This window comes from Tauraco erythrolophus, chromosome 1, assembly GCF_009769465.1.
Source record: "Tauraco erythrolophus isolate bTauEry1 chromosome 1, bTauEry1.pri, whole genome shotgun sequence".
In the NCBI taxonomy this organism is placed as follows: Eukaryota; Metazoa; Chordata; class Aves; order Musophagiformes; family Musophagidae; genus Tauraco; species Tauraco erythrolophus.
This window is the reverse complement of record NC_141465.1, coordinates 61,907,674-61,929,094: the sequence shown is the minus strand read 5'-3', so window position 1 is coordinate 61,929,094 and position 21,421 is coordinate 61,907,674. Positions and strand designations below refer to the sequence as shown.

General features: G+C 36.4%; 1 protein-coding gene across 1 annotated transcript in view; it reads right to left on the bottom strand.

The window, feature by feature from the left end:
- Positions 1-313: 313 nt before the first annotated feature.
- Positions 314-21,421, bottom strand: part of UBE3A (ubiquitin protein ligase E3A) — a 55,845-nt gene continuing 34,737 nt past the window's right edge. The window contains 11 exon segments of the mRNA XM_086619265.1: positions 314-1,597; positions 1,600-1,628; positions 1,846-1,989; positions 2,959-3,032; positions 3,127-3,225; positions 3,227-3,283; positions 3,674-3,838; positions 5,991-6,182; positions 8,104-8,111; positions 9,879-10,029; positions 17,746-19,001. Of these exon segments, the coding sequence (XP_086475391.1) occupies positions 1,509-1,597; positions 1,600-1,628; positions 1,846-1,989; positions 2,959-3,032; positions 3,127-3,225; positions 3,227-3,283; positions 3,674-3,838; positions 5,991-6,182; positions 8,104-8,111; positions 9,879-10,029; positions 17,746-19,001 (2,264 nt within the window). The 3' untranslated portion in view covers positions 314-1,508.

The following is a 21,421-nucleotide window of genomic DNA, read 5'->3' as shown; positions in this document are numbered from 1 at the left end:
AAAGGTCACTGTTTTATTCAGCATCATAGTTACATAACAGTTGTCTGCTCCTATTACTAGAAAGAATTTATTAAAATAGTCCTGAAAGACATCTTTTTCTTTCTCCAATGATTTCAAAACTACACCCTTTTAATGCCAATTCACACAGCCACGGGTTTGATCGTAGCAGCCAGTTATAGCAATTGTCAAGGCACAAGCCTCAGCCTCTGCACATCCGCTGCAGCTTGTCTTGGAAAAGAGATATGCCGGTTACGTCTGCACTTAAAACGCATAATCCCTTCATCACATATTGCACGGGGAAATTAAGATTAAACACGACTACGAAAGGTAAAGGATTTATTTCTGATATGATTTGTAGAGTTAATTAAAAACCTACCGAATACTTTATGTAGTAGATGAACATAACCTTAGTACTTACTTTCTAACAGTTTATTTAATGGTTGGAAGTGTACAACATGAAGTAGGCCTTATGTTAATATTGTTCAATTTTGCTTACTGTTAGATGAGATTAAAATACATCAGCCATCCCTTTCGATATGTTGCAACACTGATCATGTGCCTTGATAAGCAGGAACAACAATTCATTAAATAAATGGTGATGACATAACCGTAGGGAAGACTTTGGATTGTCTATTTAAAATGTCAACATAATAGGCAATTAAGAATAAAACTTCATTTAAGTGCACTTCCACATGCTTTGTTTATAATATAGCAAAACTTCCTATCTTTTTTCCAAACGCTCACTCCCTACTCTAAAGCTGTTCAGTTGAAATGCACTTTCCCCAGTAAACTTCTTTTTTAAAAAAAGTAACTAAAATTTCTACCCTTTTATATGCTAAGAACTGTTTCCTAATTAAAAAACACAATTATTACAAGACATGTGAAGACAACATATAGTGAAACGAATTTTAATTGTTGTGCTGTGACTAAAGTAAAGTTCTCAAGGCTGCAATTTAACATTCCAAGTTCTCCCTTCCATCTTTATTGATTCTTAAGATTTTGCACAGAAACTCTTTGGGGGCTAGAACAGCAGTAATTGCATCACACTGTTTTCCAAGACTTCAAGTTTCAAAGCAAACTTTCAAAAAGTACAGTTCTTGATTTGATTAGATACAGGGACAAAAATATAGCACATACTTGAAGGTTACATGGTCTACAAATGATGGCAATATTTTCCTTGGGAGAGTACAGTTTGTTTTCTTGTAAATACTCAAAAAGGCTCAACTTCAAGCAGTAATAAACACAAGCAAAAGTGATTTAACCCTTAAAATAAATATTCAGGAAAACCTCTCTGTACATACAAGTGAAAGAATATGTAACACTTTCACGCTAAAAGAAAAAATAAAGATTTTGTTCATATAAGCAGCTGAAATCTGCTGTTCCAGCCCAATGTCCCCAGTAAAGAAGGGAGGCACAAACACAGGTGACTACTGTAGCTCACTATCTTATGGCCTTTTTGGACAGGGACATCATCACCATCATTTTTTTAATCCCTTTTGTTAAATTTATTACAGCATGCCAAATCCTTTGGCATATGTGATGGCTCTCAATAATCTTTCTTTAAGCTTTTCTTTGCTTGAGTACTCCGGAAGCAAAGTACATTAAAGCATGTGTGAGATGTAGGTAACCTGTAGGGAAAACAAAAAAAAAAGCTGGATCAGATCTGAGAACACGCAGTACGTTGCTATTTCACAAATCCAAAATAATGAATTTAAGAGAATCCACTTTGCTGAAAGATTCCACTTTCAGATTTAACTAAGTTACTAAATTAAAAGCCATTTCATTTCGTTTATAAAGGTTCCATTTATAAACGAGCAAGCAAATCGTGGAGGTTTGTTTTTTTACCTCTCTGTATCTGGGCCGTTTTTGGCTATGATCATCTTTAACTTTCCAAGTCCTCCCACAGGGGCTCTGTCTGTGCCTGCTTGTAAACTGTAAGAATAGTCTTTCTGTTCATCTGTAAATGAATGGACTATTTCCCAGAATTCCCTATCAAGGAAGAAATCAAAAAGTAAGTAAACTAAAAACTTTATTTGGTATAAATGAGACTTTCAAAAGTAATAGAACTTTGAAGGTTTAGTAATTCTAATCAACCTTAACATCAGTTAAGAAGTTGCATTCATAAACCAAAACTAGCACTGATGCATTTAGCCACTAATGAGATTCAGAAGCAGAAATCAGAACTATTACCATTTAAATGTTTTTAAATGTTAATTTGCCTGATAAGTAATCTGCAAACATTCCTCCTTCATTTTGTAATTCTTGTTTCCTAAAGGAATTATACTGGTTCCACTACACTGTGCATTTCTACCACCTTTTTTCAACACCCACAGTAAACAAATGCAGCCTTGCTGTCAAAGGTTTTCTACCCTAGCCAGAACTAGTTAACTAGTTGGCAAAGTCTAGAGGACTGAAGATGCACACTTCTCTGGCCCTTGTCTTCAGAATTTCTAGTCTTCTCTAGTCAAAGGGGACAAGAAGGTAGAGACATTAAAAACATTTTCCCTCCTAAGAAACATTGACTTTACTTGATTTCTAACTAGAGAAGAAAGTTCTATACACATGAGCTATTCAAACAATGCAGTGCTTGGTTTGTTTTTTTGTTGTTGATGTTTGGGGTTTTTTTTTGTTTGTTTGTTTTGTTTGTTTTTTAAACAGCAGAGCAGTGGTAATTTATTGGAAACAGCCCTGTTTATAAGGGAAATTATTTAACTATACAGTATAAGACAAAAAACTCAGGGAAAATCCCTTTTAAGCTTTACCAAAGTCTACTGGAAGCTAAAGACAATGCTTGTACTATATCTGCTTTTTTCTAGTGACATTAACTTGAGTAAAGTTATACATAAGACACTTGCATCTCCAGTACTACAAAAATACTAAATCTTACAACATTAAATTCATTGTGAGGAAACAGGCATGTAAAGTGCTTTTAATCTTTCAGAAATTAGAAAAAATTACCTAATAATAAGAGAGTCTCTTGTATAGCCACCATCATATTCTGTAGTTTCTTCTAGTGCTTGAAAATCTAAATTCTGTAAGAAGATGACATTTTTAAAAATGACCACTAACTATATACTTAGGATCAAAAAAGCTCCACTTTTTCTGGTGTACATTCAGGATTCTTACCCTACTTCCACAAATAAGTAATTCAATTTCCTCTGGTCTAAATAAATATTTCAAAGGAGATTCATTGGTCACCATGTGGAATCCTCTCCGAAAGGCCTTTGAACTGCTTTTCTACCGATTTATTGAGTATATAGTCAGCATACAGATTGACAAATTCCTGCAAGGAAACAATCCCAAAAAAAACCTCTTAGTATTCTGACATACAGTGCACCTGAAGTATCTCTCAATAACGTAAGACCCCAAAATACATTTAATTCTATAATTCTACCCAGATTATCTGGGCTCAGCTTCTACTGAGTAATAGTAAAGAGAACGTCTCAAATATTTCTCAGACAGGTCGAACACCACACCTAGAAGCTATATATGCATGTAGTGACACATTCTTTAAAAACCAAACACCCACACACCCCTTTTCTGCTTAAAACTACACTGTGCTATGGCAATTTTAAAAAGCTTTTAAACTTACAAGTTAGGCCAAACCTTTACAGAGTCCTACATAAGGTATCTAAAAATTGTGGATTATGTTAGAAACATAATTTGAGTGTACCTTTCTATTTTCATTCGTAATAGGAATTTTATCACCGTTTTCCTTTAAATCGTGCATCATTGGATTGCCAAAGAGGTCCGTATGAGATATTTGAAACGTTATCATCATATCATCTTCCACACTTCCTTCATACTCTAGTAAATCTCTCAAACTCTGGTAAAGAACCTAACAGAATAAGAAATACATGTCTGTCATAAATAAGTTTCAACAGATTTCACTGAGTAATACCAGAAGACAAAATCATCTGCCTCAAAAAGGGTCATTATATTCTGTGACATAAGATCTCCCATAAAAGTCCAAACAAAGGTATATTAAGCTCAGTGTTTGTAAAATAACCAACAGCAAATATTAAGAAAAGACAACAAAGAAACACAGCAACAAATGCTAACTCCCTCAGAAGAGCCTGCCAGTACCCAGGAATCTTCCTAAATGCAATGATCAGACCTGTAGCTTAAGAGCCACTGATTGCTCTTTCTTCTTTAACTCTTTTGAAACTGTATTTACTTCTGGCATCCAGAACATGTTACACTAGTAAGTTGAACATATATGTGTTAAAATCAAAGAAAGTGCTGTATTTTATATCAGATAAAGTTAAGGCAGCAGCTTTTATATCCCACCTCTTAATTTACAATGCAAACAAACTAGGAAATAATCTTGAAGTAACATGGATGGGGCAACCATTAAAGTAAGAAAACATCTATGCACGAAAAAGAATAAATCACAAGTTAGGTCAGAATTTGCCAGGTGGAATCTGAAGTTACCTTTAAGAGTTTGCTCTACTCAAAGGAGCAACCATCCTTCCTCCCTGCTACGCCTTTGACACTCTTGGAAACCAAAGGCTATGCACGATTCTTTGGCTGAGACAGAGGTGTAGAACTCAAGAGTGCAAAATGAAGATAAAAGCAAAAGCTGACTGCAACTTTATTTTTATAATAAGGCAGAAGTACTAAGCTTCCCCTCAATGTTTTAAATATTCAAAGTTTACATGTAAGCCTCATCCTCTCGCTATCTGTATCCTTTTGATTCTTCCACAGCACCTTTAAAAATATCTTGCATTGAAAGTGACTGGACTTGGAACATCGGTGCTGATGGCTGGTGAATGCTCTATACCATTCAAGCAAGCACTGGATGGCTTGACAACTCTGAATTTCATTTTTGGTTTGAGAAGCTCCGAAGTCAGTGTTTCAGTCATGTTAGAATGCAAAGAGTTTTAAAAGGATGATTTTAAATGAAGGGAGTGTAGGTGTCAGAGGAGAAATGTACAAGTAGTGGGAAAAAAAATAATTTAAGAAATGCCCTGACTGCCTTGTTCCACAGAAATAAATCCACTTTTCCTGCACGAAAATTCTAAGTTTATAGTAAAAATAACAGGAAACTGGGAGCACACTGTATTTCTCAACATCATTTTACAGAGGAAACTGGTCAAAGTTGGCATGCTGTTATATGTAGTCATCCAAAGCAGACTGTATAATCTGTTTTTTTTATTACACATGCCTCATTTCCTGATTAAACAAAAATAAAAGGCAAGTTCTTTTTAAACAGTATCATTTTACTCATCTTTTTTGAACAGCTGAAGATTTTCCATAACTGCTTATGAAAAGGGAAATGTCCCACCATTGGAAATGAAATGAAGCCTACTAATAACTCATACTAGCTAGCATGAGGGAAGCTACTGGTGATCTTGACTGAAGATGGAGCAGGGCCAAGACGTCCTGGCATACATCCTTCTATGCTCTATCTACTAAAGCAGGTGAACGGCTTACTGGTTTTGTACAGCCACTGGCTGGGGAGAGGTGGAGGAAGATGGACATTGATCACCGCTCAAACTGTAGGGATATTCATGGGCTGTCTTATTTGACTTCTGCTTTAGATAAAAACCAACATGAGCATCACACCTTTGCAAGTCTATTGTCACTTTCATATTTTTTTGTAGAAATCTACTTCTGCAAATAGATATAAACAGCCTAATTTTAGAAGTCTCTTTGGGAGATACTATTAATAACGTTTCATGCTTTATAGTGTTTAGGGATATTTAGGGATATTAAGCAATTTAGGCAGTATGTAAAAACAAAAAACCAGAACAAAGCTTTATTGATACCCAGTCCTATTTGTTGACTTGACAATTCTGCCTCCTCCAAATCAGATATAGTAAGAGGTTTCATTGCTTATGAATTTATTTTAACAAATATAGATTCTTCATACAAGTCACTGGTTATTTCACTTCCACTTCTGACAGTTATCTTGTGTTTAATTTAAATCTAGGTTAAGTTATTGCATGAAAATGCATTAATAAACTTAAAGAACATGATGAACTTACCGGATGAGAGTCTGCCAGATCACGGAAAGTTCCTTTTTTGCCCATTAGCTTCCTGTAGACAACCATGGGAAAATGTACATCCAGTATACAGTTATTGTAAATAGCCAGACCCAGTACTATGCCAATCAGTGTAAACTGACCCTCAGTTTCAAAAGAGGACGGATTAAACCAAAACAGCTTTGTAGATTCAATCTGTATTGAACATCCCTGTAAGAAAATGATGTTGAACGATTACGGTTACGTTTCAATAAAATGAATGTAAAACATACCGTTATAAATCCATTTGCATTAGAATGCCTCTAAAACGTGTAACTTAACAAGCTACTTACGGCAGGGTAACTGGAGCTGCTCAAAACACTGTTACTCACATTACCACTAAAAGCATGCAGGAGACCTGCAATACAACATCCTGCAATGCCCACTGAAGCTGCACATTACACACACAACCTTTCATCCCCTTCCATTACTGAGGAACAAGGAGCACATTGTCAAAATAGATTGCAACTTTGATAAATACAACAGTGCAAGAAGAGAATACAATCAAAAACCACTTGGATAAAAAAATCCTGAGAAAATCCAATTACTACAAAGTGATTAGTAATAGATACAGATATATAGTAATTACTATCTAGCCTTTCCTCAAAGGCTTTTCCAGGCCAGTCCAGCAAAGGAACCAGACTAGAAGCAGCCCTATTTACTGAATCGGAAGTTATGATGATGGAGCAGGGATTAACCATCACATATAAACTTAGAGTTAGATGCCCGATAGACTTTTTTTTTTTTTCATTTAAGGTACTTAACAAGGTCCATTGAGTTACTGCAGCTATCTCACACATCCCAACCTTGAGGGGAAAACATAACATGGGACTCTTGTTCACAGGACAGGTTGCATCTTAACAGCTTATCACAGCTGAAAGGGAGAGCTTTTGCTTTGTTCTATCCCTTCATCTGATTCAGCTCACTATTTCAGCTAATCAGTTTCCTGCCAAGTTCACAGCTGATTGACTGCCTTCACAGAAGGCTTCAACAAACAGCTGAACTGGCACATGCCAGGAGCTGGAGGGAGCAGACAGAACTGCAGAGACAAGAGAAGGGCAAAGAGTCCCTCTCTCTCTTGGCTGTAGCAAGACACTAGATTACACTGTTTATGAAACCAGAGTTTGTCTACAGGCTACTATTTAAATGAGTCCCATAGTAAAATCCATTGCTACCTGACTAGACACTGAAGCAAGATAAATGCAAAACCCATCCACTTAAAGGGAGAGAGACCACCCTGAACAAATATACTCCCAGTGACCTGCTGCTTGTGCAGCTGAGTGTCCTGATTTCCAGACAGAATCTAAGGAAAAGCACCCAGGCTTCTTCCTCCCCACATACCAGAAGTTAGAAGCATGTGGTCAAGAACATGAACTATGTTTGCCACAAGGATTTATCTTCTCAGCTCTTAAAAGATAGGCTTATTTACAAACTATGGAGATGTACAAACTGATTACAAAGCCACACGAACAGAGCCACAAAATGACTCCTAAGACTGAAAATAAGATGTCACCTTTAGCCAAGAGATAAAGCCTGAGTTCTCATTCAGTGTAAGGAAATGAACTGAAAACTCATTCAGAGACTCTGGCTGATGCCCAAAATTGAAGATTATTTCTCTCAGTAAGGTACTAGGACAGGCTCAGCTATTGGGGAGCACACAAACAACAGACTAACACATCAGGTAAGACAACTGGAAATCAAAAACGGATAAGCAACACAAGCAATATAGGAGAAACTTAAATAGAAGCCTGCATTCCATTTTTTTAATTGACTGAAGTAACTTCTAGACTAGTGGCACAATAAAGCAATGACTTGTACTTCTGGAAGGATGATGGAAGAGTTAAACAGTCAAAACAAACAACTCCAGCAAATGTCTAATAATGAAGGACTAACAGTTTACCCAGATCCACATCTAGAAACGCTTTAATGTTAGATACAATGTTTTACTCACTGATCAAAATTAAGACTATAGTACGTTAGAATCATAATAAAACACCAGAAGAAACAGGAGGCTGCAGTAAGAACACAGTTGTATAGTGTTGCTAGGAATATTATATTATTCCTTCTTCCCTTTTACCGTTGTGACTGTTGGTCATAAATCTAATAAAGTAAAACTTTAAGGTAGTTTAATATGAAAACACTTGAAACATAATAGCAAAAAACTATTACAGCAATAAGCATCACTCCACACATACCTATCAGAGGACAGACATTTTAAATTCCATTTAAAGGATTTCCTTCATTTTCTCAGGTAAACAAAGTGTTTACAAATCAACAAAAGTAACACTTGGTATATATGGTGCGTAACCTGTTATACTGCAGCGCATATTAATAGATGCAAAAGAAAATAAGACTGTGAAAGCAAGCTACATTTTCTGCTTTTACACATTTACACCAAAAGTTAGTAAGTGTCTGTCCTTTTTTCAAAGTTGATACAAATATGAAAATTGTACATACTTTTGTATTTTGAATACAGAAGTAAAATCTAAAACATGCATACACATCTAATCTATTAGCCATCTTTATATACAGGGAGCATACATATACTGGCTGGATCTTCGCTGAATTAGACTTCAATTACTAAATAGGAGTACTTCAATATAGGCAACCCACACAACTTCTGTTTAGATAAACTCAGGTCAAAAATGTATTTCTCATTGAAAACAGAAATTCCTCAAAGTACTAAGACTTCCTTATTTTGCCATACTCTAATTTATTCCAAGTAACCTTGCTAATTCAGATTCCAAATCTCTCCAAGTTCACAGCAGTTTTCAGAGTAAGACTTGTCTATGGATCTGTACCACTTGCTACAACAACTGGCTTGTGTACAGTGAAGGGCAAATGCAAGGTTCAGATTCTGTTACTGATTCTGGGGACTTCCTCTTTAACATGGTCAAAATAAATTTCTGTGTTTTCATCATCAATTTTCTAAGCTACAAAACAAGAACAACAGCTTTCTATTTTAAAACAGTCAATGAACCCAAATTAGCTAATAGCCATAAGCTGTTGAGCTTCTTTAATGGAACTACAGAAACTACAATGTGACATCATATTTCACTTAAATTACAAATTAGTATAGGAACCTGGTAAGTCTAATTTCTCTCCTAACACAAAGTATTTGTAACATTTTAAAACATTTTAATCTTTTCAGAGTTGCAGACAAGCTGCATATTGAAAGCAGCATGTCCTTACATGTATAAAGACAAGCATAAAGACTGATGCAGGGAACAAGGGAAGAAACAGTAAGATGCAAATGTGACTGTTAAAATAAAATATAAACTTTAGCTCTGATATATCAAATTGCTCCTAGTTCTTAACTAACTACAATCTAATTTGACATTAGTGCCACACTTTGGATCTGCACCCCTTTTAGATGAAATCATCGGAGAACTAAGACTATCAGATTTTTTAAACTGGAGGAAGGGGAGGAAATAACTCAAGAACTCACCATAGTCCTACTCTGGTTTTATTGCAGAAGCTCTTCCTCTTTGGTTTGATTACTAATTCTAGAAGCTAATCACAAAGCAAAGTGAGGAGAAAGGTGAGAATAATATAGGAACCCTATACTAGTAATTTATATCTAAACAAGCAATGGTAGCTTTCACTAACTATACACAGATATTTCTTTCATCATTCCTCTTTAGGAGGATGACTGATGATGACACAGTGAGCCTCAATGGGTCAAGTACTCTTGTGATCACCAAGAAACCTGGAGAGCTTCAGACAGAAGCAGCAGCAGATGTAGAAAGGTACTGCATAAACAAAGAATAGCCCAGGTTGGAAGGGACTTCAAAAGATCATCTTGTTCAACCTTTTGTGGTAAAAATCTGACAAATTAGTAATTATTACAACACATACCAATATCTGGATTGAAGATTTCTTCCACAACCAGTTGAAAAAATTCTTTGGAAACACCTCCTTCATCTACCCCTTGCTCTCCTTCAAATTCAACATACAATTGCTTCTTCAAGTCTGCAGGATTTTCCATGGCAATCATCTCTAGCTATTAAGTGAACAGATAGAAGTATTTCATTAGTAGATCTGTTTACTAGAGGAGTCAATTGAGTGTCAAATAATGAAATCAAAACTACCCTCCAAACCTAAGCAAGCAAGCATAAATCACAACAGTAAAATATCAGAAACCAACAGCAATGCCAAATCACTCTAAGCACGTATTAGATTTTGAGGATTAATGCAGCAAGAAACTTACCACAGATCTGATCTGGTAGTCTTCTTCATTTATATTCTTTTAAGTACTTTAAATAAGTTAGCATTGTGTTGCACAAAATTCACAGAAAACAGTATGAAAACAAGATGTATTACTGGGATAATTAAATTCATCTAATAATGAAAAGAGACTGCAATCTGATCTACGTGTTTGACAACAAATGGTTTTGTGAAGGGATTACATAGATATGCTTTCAGAACCTTTATGTGATAATTTACAGTGGAAGACAGAAGATAAGCCTTTGACTAGTAGTTGCATCTCAGAAACAAAGAGTTGGGCAAAAAACCAAACCACCATATAAAAGGACACTAACATTACAGCCAAATCGATCCCCTTTCCTCTTGACACTAGTAAGAGTCTGAGAAATCTCTTGCTCTTAATTCTTCAGTGCCTTTAAAGAGATCTACCACATGGCTTTCATGAAAGTGAAAATTCAGTTAGTGTCAAATAGAAGTTGAGATGTTTCATAAGAAAAGGTGTCATGTCTATATAAAAGCCATTACAACAAAAATGTATCCTTTCAATAAATCAAAAGTAATGCAAGAATATTTTGCAGCTGATAACAAATATGCAGCTTAAAAGCATAAACATATTGGTTAAACCTGTGCAGCATGATTATATTAAACGTAACTATGTGGCAAAGAAAACTCAACAGCAGTAAAGTAAGGCACAGATGGACTTGTACATTCCTCTACCAAGACTGCATTACGGGTGAGATTTGCCTCTAATCTGGGATAGCACAACCTGTACTTACCAGCAGGTGTCCTTAACACACCAAAACATTTCTTTTTATTTCACTACCCTACCTTATCCACACACACGCACCAATGCATCCTTTATGTCCCAGAATTTTACTACAGAAGCGTAAAGGGAAACAGAAATAGAACAGAGAGGATAAAGGCAGCAATAATGACACCATCAACTCACAAAATGACGCCACCAGTGAGATACGTTTTCTCCTGGTACTGCCAAGTCAGCCAGCCATGCTTCAAGCAGCATGGCAGGGGTAGACAGGTGACAGAACTAAGGTGGTTAGCATAAGAAGTTTGAAGACTTTGAAACCCCTCATGCAAAAGGAGCATGTGGAGAAAGAACTGCACTAACTGGTATTGAAAACTAGTATCAGGAAGAGAGAGTGTAACTCCATAGCATAAAAAGCTCAATTAAAAAAAAAAAAACAAAAACACAAGGTAAACCATGAAGATACCAGTAACAAGAGCAAGTCAGATTAGCTGAATGAGATATATACTAAATTACAAGATTATCTGGAAAACTTAGTTATGTACTACCTAAAGCATTTAGTTTTCAATTGCATAGCATTTGCAGTGAACTATTTTTGCCCCTAAGGAGACCAAACAACATTCATTCTTTGAAATTCTGTATTTTAACAACAATACTTCTGCCACAAAAACCATGTTGCATTTGAGACCCCAATGGTATTCTCATACATGCTTCCCATAAGTGCAGTTTTGCATCTTGCCTTTCATTTAAATCGTGAAATTATGTATCTTACAGATGTGTAAAAAAATTGTTTCTGAATTAGAGGATAATGGAGCTTAAGCCATGTTCCAAATACAACTGACTTTTTAAAAACAGAGAAGTAGCATTTATTTTAAGACCGTAAGTACAGGTTATATATTCAAACTGGACAGACAGAATTTCTCCTATTGGAATATCTTCCACTTACAATTTGCATTAATAATGCCTTGTTTTCTTCTCCCCAGCCATGACTTTGTTGGCTTTGTAGTATTTACCATCAGTGATTTTACTATTTTGCAAGTTTGATGAATTTTGATGAGTTCTGAGAAAGCAAGTATTGCCTCTGCATTTCTTTTGGGACAGCAACTCTTTGTCAGAGTGTAAAGGCTCCCTTGTGTCATAGAAATACACTTATACTAAGGAGAGTGCTCATACTTATAAAGCAATTAAAAAAACTATTTCAAAATGATTTTTTGACTGAGAACTACGCTGCAATGAGTGATGTAAAAGAAAAGTGGTATTAAATAACAGGAAGGAAACACTTAAGCAAGGCCAGCTGAGCAGATTGGAACACTGTGCTGATGTCTGCAACAGAGTCAGATAAAGGATTACCAAAAAGCCAATATTTTGAGCCAAAGCCTAATGTTCCTTGAAGTAGATTCTATAACCAGGACAATGTTGCTAAGCTGCTCAACTGAAGGGTGCGGATTTAGCTGCTCCTTTGAACGTTTGTCTTTTAATGCTGATGCTTCACAAGAAAACTGTAACTCAGTGGAAAACGCAGCATTAGTCGCAAGAGTAGAGGTACTGAATTTTAGCAGAACTGCAGCAGCGTTTCTGTAGCAAGGAAGTATGAACTTCAATTTAGAGTGGCTTGGGTTTTTTTGTTTGTGTGTTTTTGTGGCTTGGTTGTTGTGGTTTTTTAGTTGTGTGGTTTTTTTGTTTGTTTGTTTTTAAATAACCAAAGCTGCCTCAATCACATCAACAGAGATGCTGCTGGATAAACCCACTCTATGTGTGTGTATTTTCCTGAAGTTTTAGAGGCTAATATAGTCTCCGTCATGGTGGTTTGACTGGCCAAGCAGATGAATTCATCATTACATTTTCCAGAGACTTCCCAGAAAGCACGTGTGTAGCATCTCTGAAGCAGTGGCATCAAAAATCATGCATCTGTAAATTAAGAAGCTAAAAGCTTAGATGACATTATAAAGAATATCTGTAATTTATTTGCTGAAATATGATACTGTGCCACAGCATAAGAGATTGTATGATTTACTTTGCTTGCAGAACGACACTGTTCTTTCTTGAAAGAAAGGAATCTTCCATCGAATAAGAGAAATATGACTACATTTAAAAGCCTAATGTAACACGAGAGTTTATCTTCTTAAAATTAATAGTAACTGAACCAATCTCTGTTCAGTTAAAAATGATCAGAAACCCCTCAAGTTCTACCAATGAACATAAAAGTTCTCTTAAAGGCAGTGACAGGAATACTTTTCATGCTACATGACAAAAACGACACAAACACAACTAATTCAAGTTTGAAGGTACCAGTGACACATCATGACATAAGTTGGTCACTAAATTTTCTGCAAAACAGCATGTGAAGTAATACTTAAAAGTGACTAAGTAGCATCCTCTCAAGCTGTACTTTATGGTTCATTCATACTTCACCAGTCAGACATATTCTGCACCCAACCAAGGCACACTGGTGCCGAGATTTTCCACTCAACACACTTAAGCATTGATTCAGTCTAAAAGAACCTCAAAGCTCCTGAAGTACTTTATTGCTAACACGCTACAAGAGAATCTGCCTCCTGGCTTCAGCTGTCACATAAGAGTTTTCGCTCATCAATATATTTAGCAGGGTCAGTTACAAGCAGGAGAGGCTTGCTGCCTGCCAGCCATCTACATTCAATGTGAAATTTGTCAAAGCGAGTTTCTAATTCGTGAGCAAGTACCAGCCAGACTCTGCTGAAGGAGTCCACCACATTTTCACTTGCCAAACTCACATGTGGTAATTCACACCCTTTCAATTACTCTTGCCTGAGAATAAATCCCCGTACAATCTGTGCAGGGGTGGGGCAGGCAAGGGAAGGAAAAAAAAGAACAAACCTAGAGGAAGGGGATGAAAGAAATAGCTGTTGGGAGATGAAAAGGCAGAAAAGGGGATTTAAGGATAAGCTTCCTTTCATTACTACCATATCCACATAACATGACTCAGCAGGAGTACATCTAACCTCTTAAAAGAAACCTGTTAAACACAAAAAAGCATGTTAACTGCTTTCAATAACTGCAAACTGAGCTATCAACTCCCAGATGTAAGGGCTCCTCAGTAAAAGCGAGGATGAGCACTTCACCATTTCCAACATCCCACCCCCCTGGTGACCTTTCAGACTAACATACATACAAATAAGTATAATATAAAGAAAGTACGTTTCATTAAGTCCATTTCAATAAAAAAAGATAAGTAAGTTTGATGCAAGTTTCATACATGCAAAGGAATCGAACAGTGACTGTAAATAAAATTTTTGCTTAGATGTATTTGTTCCAGGGGGAACTATAATTCTCTTAATGAGCAACCTGAAAAAAGTTATTGCTTCAAATTCTCGGTAAGAAAAAAATTCTACAGTAATAAAAAACCAGCTTGGTGGTAGCTTAATTAGCTCAACTAATTAGAAGAGAAAGACCCATCTTTAGTCCATTTACAAGAAGAAATTATGAAGGCTGATTGATATATTTGCTTGCAAAATACCCAACATCAATAAGGAGAATACCAATAAGACTATCTCAACCACATTTTAATCAGTAGTTCTGAAAATGCTTTTATCATGAAATTATCAGTTATATATAGTCAAAAAAGTCTGCAGTGGTAGATCTGTAAAGACACTGGTCTAGTGACACACATATGTAATTACTTAAAATTCAAGCAAGTCTAAGTATTCAAACCTCAGAAGTAAAAAATGCAATGCAAGGGTGAAAATATCAGTAATCATAATCACTTAGTGGTAATTTAAGCATTTTTGGAAATATTTTGTCACTGAACAGATCTAAGAATATTCTTTTACTACTGAAAACTATTATCTTGGCAAGATCTTTCTGACCATTTTCAGGCGAGATCCTTCCAAAGTTCAATACTGTACCCAAAACTGTGACCATCACTGATGCAGACTCACACAACGCAGCTTTCACTTAGGTTTGATGCTGCCAGTGCTGCTACAGAAGAACACGGTACCCGTCTCTGATCTGCAGTTCAAACTCAGACTACAACCAGAGACACAGCAAGTCAATTTAAGCATTAGCACTTCCTGAGGTTTGTGCGTGCGTCACATCAAAATGCCTGTACTGCTCATTACCTTTTGATGGGTCTTTCTTTCTTGAAGAGCTACAAGTTCTGGGCAACGACAACCATAATTTTAAGGCACACTGTGTGGAAAAAAAAAATATGTCCTTTTGCTTATGTTAAGCCTGCTTCCTGATAATGTGACTGGGTGCTACCATTTCAGCAAACCAGTATTTCCCATTCAACTTCTTGATATCATCTTTTATGTCCTCTCTGTCATCATTTTTGATGTTAAGAGGACTTTACAATCTCTCTGAAGAGACTCTGAACTCTCCAAACGTATTTCTATTGCATCCCTTTTGATATTAAAATGAGAAGAAACAAATGAAAGACAGACATATATACACCATAGTAAACAGAGACACTGTATTGTTTTCATTGATTCCTTTCTTAACTTCTAACACTTCCTCAGGAATATTTAAAATCTCTTCCTTAAGCATGATACTTCATATTATCAGTTAAAAACACATCAATAGTTAAAACATGACTTCTGTATCTATTACGTATATTTATCAACACGGTTTTCTCTAAGCCCACATCATTTCACAACAGCTACACCTTGTAGCATCTGTTTGAAATGACACATACAGCTCCCTTCCTCCAGCTAGGATGGTCAGTCTTCATTCATCGCCGTTTTACTGAATATAATCTGTTTTCCACTTCTGAGAAATGCCTGGGCTGCACTTGCTCCTGTTGACTAACACTAAAGTTCAGCTCAGATGACTTGAATTTAGAACAATCTTATCTTTTTCCTTTATTTTTTGTGCCAGAATAAATATTTTGAAATTCTCCTTGGGGCTTTGACAGAGTCAGATCACCACAATTTAGCATGTTCCGACAGCTTAAATTAATGGCCACAAGATCCATGGCAACTGCCCAGGCATGAACTTGTAGACTGCTGGCTGTGCAAGGGCTGCTGCAACTGTATTACAATTTAAATTAGTATGTTTGAGCTTAATCTGATTTAAATTATCTAAACTATCAACAGACCAAGAGTGTGCACAGCAGTGACTGCTGTGGCTCTATAGCAATATAGCAGCTGCACCAACTTGATGTTGCCCATGAGCTTTCTAAGCAACACTAAACATACTTTTTCATCCTCAAAGATTTCAACTGCATTCCACATCAAGCAATATGTGCAAGAATGCAATGCCTTTTCTCGTATTTATGGATTTTCCTTCCCATCATCAGCATGCAGAGGAAGGTCTCCTTCCCCTCTGCTGGAACTGATGCTAAAATGAACATCTCCCTAAAACCAGCTCTCACCCTCTTTTAGCCCATCCTCTCCTAGAGACAGAGCACTGTATCTCCCTTCCCCGCCCCCCCCCCCCCCATACTTATGTATCCCAAAGCTGAACTGTCAAGGAAATAAACTCATTAGTGTAACAAAACATAACTGGATGCAACTGTAACTCTGACAAGTAGTGAAATTACAAAGAGTATTCTTAAATTAGAAAACTGGTACACAGTAGGGTTTAATCCTATAACAATATGTCTCATTTGCCTAATATAATAATCGGGTTTCCAGACAGAAGCCGTTTCTGGACTGCAATTTTATTTTTCCTATTGGTACTGGAGACAAAGGTTTTCCCTGACAAGTCATAATATCAGCAATTCCCATGAAGCAGCTAACCCATCTGGAAATTCAGAAGTACACAATAAAAATAAAAAAAACCTCAAGGCAGCAGCTCATTTAGGGCTCTCACAATTGACCTTTAGCAGCAGTTGAAGAAGTCAAATTTAACTGTAAGTAACAGCTGGGTTGAGAGGCAAAAAGAGGTACTTTCCCCAGAGTCTCTTCAAATACGTGCTTGGCTCTTCAGCAACAAGCTTTAAAGCCATGGTTAAATTTAAAATTTTGCAAACATTGCTGCATTTCAATAACAGAACACAAAAAAATAAGCTTCTGAAAAATATCAGCTTTAAGCAAAAAATAAAGGGAGGATGAGTTCTAAAATTAAAGGACATCTTTATGACAAAAGTTTACTGTGAAATATTCTTTATAGTTTGTATCCTAATTCCCATCTTCCAAAAATGTGTGAACAGATGGCTTTAAGTTCTACTTTAAGAAGCCAATACATTCAGAGACAGGCTGCTCTCACAGTTCTCAGGTACTAACAGGTCTTACTTCTCCTTAGGCATATCAGTATTTGCACCAAATTGCAACAGTGCTTAGAGAAGCAAGAAGTTCTGCTTATCATGCAGTCACTCCGTACACTTTGTATCTAGAAGTTCAGAAGTCCACAAGAAGAGTACACAACTGCAAGGCTTTAATTCCAACTTCCTCTTGAAAAACCCTACTATCAGAAGATGATCCAAGACAGTCCAGAGGACAAAGAAATGGACTGAAACAGAAGTTGGCCACTCTCACCATTAAGAGCTGTAACAGTGCAGAATCTGTTAAAGGGGTATAAGAACTATTTGACACTTTAAAGCTCCTAAGTCTGCAAATCAGTCTGAGTAGAAGTTGTTCTGCTGAACACGCAGACCTTCAGCAGGACGCTTACAATTCAGACTTAATATGGTAAAGCTATGTGAGTTTCTTCTAGAGGAAATCTAGCACATAAAACACTGCACTCACACACAGTCTTTCTCAGTTAGTGAAACGCTACGTAGTTTGCACCAGCCAGAACCAACAAACCTAAGTTCCATGTTGCTGCATGACTTACCCGGACGAGTGCATCATCTATGATGTGATCACGTCTCACTTTAAGTCGCAAATACGGGTTGAGCTGCTGTCCTTGAACTAAGCTGTAGAGCACAGTTATGCGTCTTTCACTGTACATCCGGATCCTATTGTCATAATACAATCCCAGGTTCTTGGTAACAGCATTCAGTATGAAGGGACAGGTCATAAAAGAGAATTTATTTTCTGTTTCTACTTTGAAGAAAGTGTAGTCTTTGTCCATTTCTAAAACATCATTCAGTGGTTCATTAATAAATTCTTCAAAAGGGATAAGTGGTTTTCTGCAATCTATAGTTTTAACACCAAGTTCAGTTTCCAGTGGGTCCACTCGAGGACCTTTTTTATTTCTTCTTTCCTCACCCAACAGCTCTTGAAGAGTTAGTTCACTTGATTCTGGGATGGGTTCTTCATCTTCCTCTTCATTATGATCTGTATCCACATCCCCTCCTACTACATTTGCATAGTAAACCATTTTCAAGCACTTTGAAGCAGCAACAACAGCATCATCATCATTCACTAGGTTACGACTATTGAACTCATTGCTTATGACTTTGTAAGTAATAAGCTGCTGAAATGTTTCCATCATTCTCCGAATTTGGTCTGCTCTGTACTTAGACCACAATCTAACCAGTTTTGCTTGAGCTGCAAGGGGCAGTTTGCTCATTGCTTTGCAAAACAATGGTAGAGCCATTTCCAGATATTCTGGGCTATGAAGATTGCCGTTCTCCATAACGATAATAAACAAATTCAGATAGTTAGGATCCCGAGAGTACACATTATGGTAAGTCAAGTCACATTCCACATTAGGTGACAAGTACACAAGTGCATTTAAAAAGGCAGTTTCTATTTTTTCATTAGAAAGTAATCTATCATAGACCCGTCTGACTGCTTCAATATCTACAGACACTTCATCTGGGCCTAGTTTTTGGAGGTTATTATCTCCTTGTGTGTTATCACCTATTCTTGATGATGAAGATGACGATGCGCCTGAATCTTCTTCCATAGCAGCAGCCGAACAGGCAGCTTTTTCCTTTTCATCTTCATCTTTGTCTTCATCCTTTCCTTGAAGAGACTTGAGCTCCTCCTTGGTGTGTTGCTTGGCTTTTCGGAAACTCTGTACCAATGCTTCAGCACTAGAAAATACTCTCCCAATCACCCGGATTAAAGGGGAATAATCCTCTTTCTCTCGACATAGTTCAAGAATTTCATATATCTTGTCTTCTGTTAGAAAAGTCACATCTATAAAAAGATAAAATATTCATTTTATTAAGATAAAATTAAAAAGATAAAATACTTCAAATTTGCTCTACTCAGGAAATCTGTTTCACATTATCATTACACTGGAAAAAAATAGTGCCAGTGCTCGATCAATATTCAAGACAAATACTTTTTAATTTTAACAGCATGAAGAATCACGATTTCATTCATTATGATTTTGTAGAATGTTTTATTCATGGATGTCGATCAGAGAATACGCTCAATGGTACAACTGTTTTGCAGCCAGTTAACTATATTTGGTAGTTAACAGTATTGTATCATCTGAACAAGAGCAAATAAATCAATCAGCAAGATGTTTAAACTTGAAAAGACAATGAATAAGACTGTGTGACAATAGTGTCTTCTGGTAAATCTGTACAGTTAATGCATAAGCCATTAAACTATACACACTAAACTGCATGAACCTCTTATCAAATATGTACATGTGTATGGACTTCACACACACTTTCTCCCTTAAAAATAGATGCTGAAGATTCAATATTCTTTTGTTTTATATTAGTGAGAATATACGACTTTTACTTCTATTTTTAATGCTTTCTGCAACTGTTTTTGTACTAACTGATGCCTGAAAATAATCCCAAAACCTCATAATACATGCTCAGAAATTTATGCTGCCTTCTAAATCACATACACAGTTGGGCATGTGAGTTATTTCTTTGTACATTAGGCCTCACTGAGATAAACAACTGAGGATACTCATCAACATGCTATTCAGATGAACGAGCTAGTTTATACACATCATCCATGTGGGCTCCAAATGCCTGTCTATTCTCCCTTCTCTCCCAAGCTCCTGATACAAAATAGTCATTGGTGGTCCATTTATTTGAAATCTTCCTTTCTCTTTAGAAAAGAGAACGAGAAAATATTATTTATAGCTTTTTATGCTACTTCTAAAACAGAACCCACAGGTGCTTGCACATCAGCTGATGATTTAGAGTAGGATTACCACATGATCAGACCCTGAAAAGATGTTCTAGTTTAAGCAGATTCTTATGAACTGACATAATTTAGAACTAAAACTGAATCTGTTTAATAGCATCTCTAGAGATCTAAAAACCACACACCACTATTCACCAGCCACACTAGAACAATTACCTCTGCAGAACGAAGGAAGCATATCATTTTAATAAAGACAGTTTTATGTTGAAGTATTTTGAAATGCCATTACCTACAATAACATTCATTCCAAGGAGTCATTAAATTAAAAATACAAACTAAATGATGCAAAGATACACAATCTATTGATTTGTGCAGAGAGCCAAGCCACTCTTAGAGCACATAAAACACAGGAACGATTAAGCTTATGTCACACTACTTCCCACCAATCTGAAGACAGAGAAAAAGCTTCAAAAGTAAAATCTGTCCTGTTAAAAAAACAACAGCATTGGAAATACTATGAAAGGATTCAAGCTTAGTGCAACATCTCCTATTTTATCTGCTACATTGCATGCTTAAGAAGCAAACTTGCCCAAAAGAAGTATAACTGCTGATACAGATGCTGTTCCATGCCATAGCTCCTCAAAATAACGACTGCAGCCTCAAGTTCACTGACTCTGGATTGCAGAGGTTATTCATAGTATAAAAATCATCATCAAGAGTTGACAATTTCACAATATAACACATTTCAGATTTCCATACTTAAAATGGGAATTCCCCAGTCATTCTTTTAAAGGTTTAAGTATTTAAGGAACTAACCATGCACTATTTACAGTTAAAAATATTTAGTATTACCATCAATAGTTTTGTAACAGTTTTAAGTCATATCCTGTGACAAGTCTCTAACTGACCTACCATAAGAATCTGCCCTATTTTTACTTTACAGCAGTGAGAACAGCTGGAGAAAAACAAACGTTAAGTGAAGATTTCTTCTAACTCAAGTCAATTTTAGGTGACTTGTGTCTGAATATGTGAACTTCTACTGCCTTCTCTTGCCCTTTCTGTTGCAACTAAGTGATCCGGCCAAGTAAACCTATCTCCTCTCAGACCTTGTTCTCAGTAATACTCCATGACGGATCTGGACATGAGGTCAAGCTTGAGCAGTGATCTGCAACTGAGAAAGACTGCATGTGATCTCTATATTGCCAACAACATACTTCCTAATTAGCAAATTTATTAACTCTCTTGTCATTATCTTTTATGAAAGCTTTGTTGTGATTGTGGCCTCACTGACTGTCCACTAACCTTCTCTGTTCCCAATTTCATGTTTTGGTGATCAAATATATAAAAAGCACGGGTTACAAATATAGTCATATATAGAGCACCATTTCAAAATTAGTGTTTTAAATACCTCAGAAGGTATTACAATTACAATTTCTTTATTTTCTTCCTCTTTTTGAGCTGCCATCTAAGATACTACTGAGATGTGACAACAGCCCCCAGAT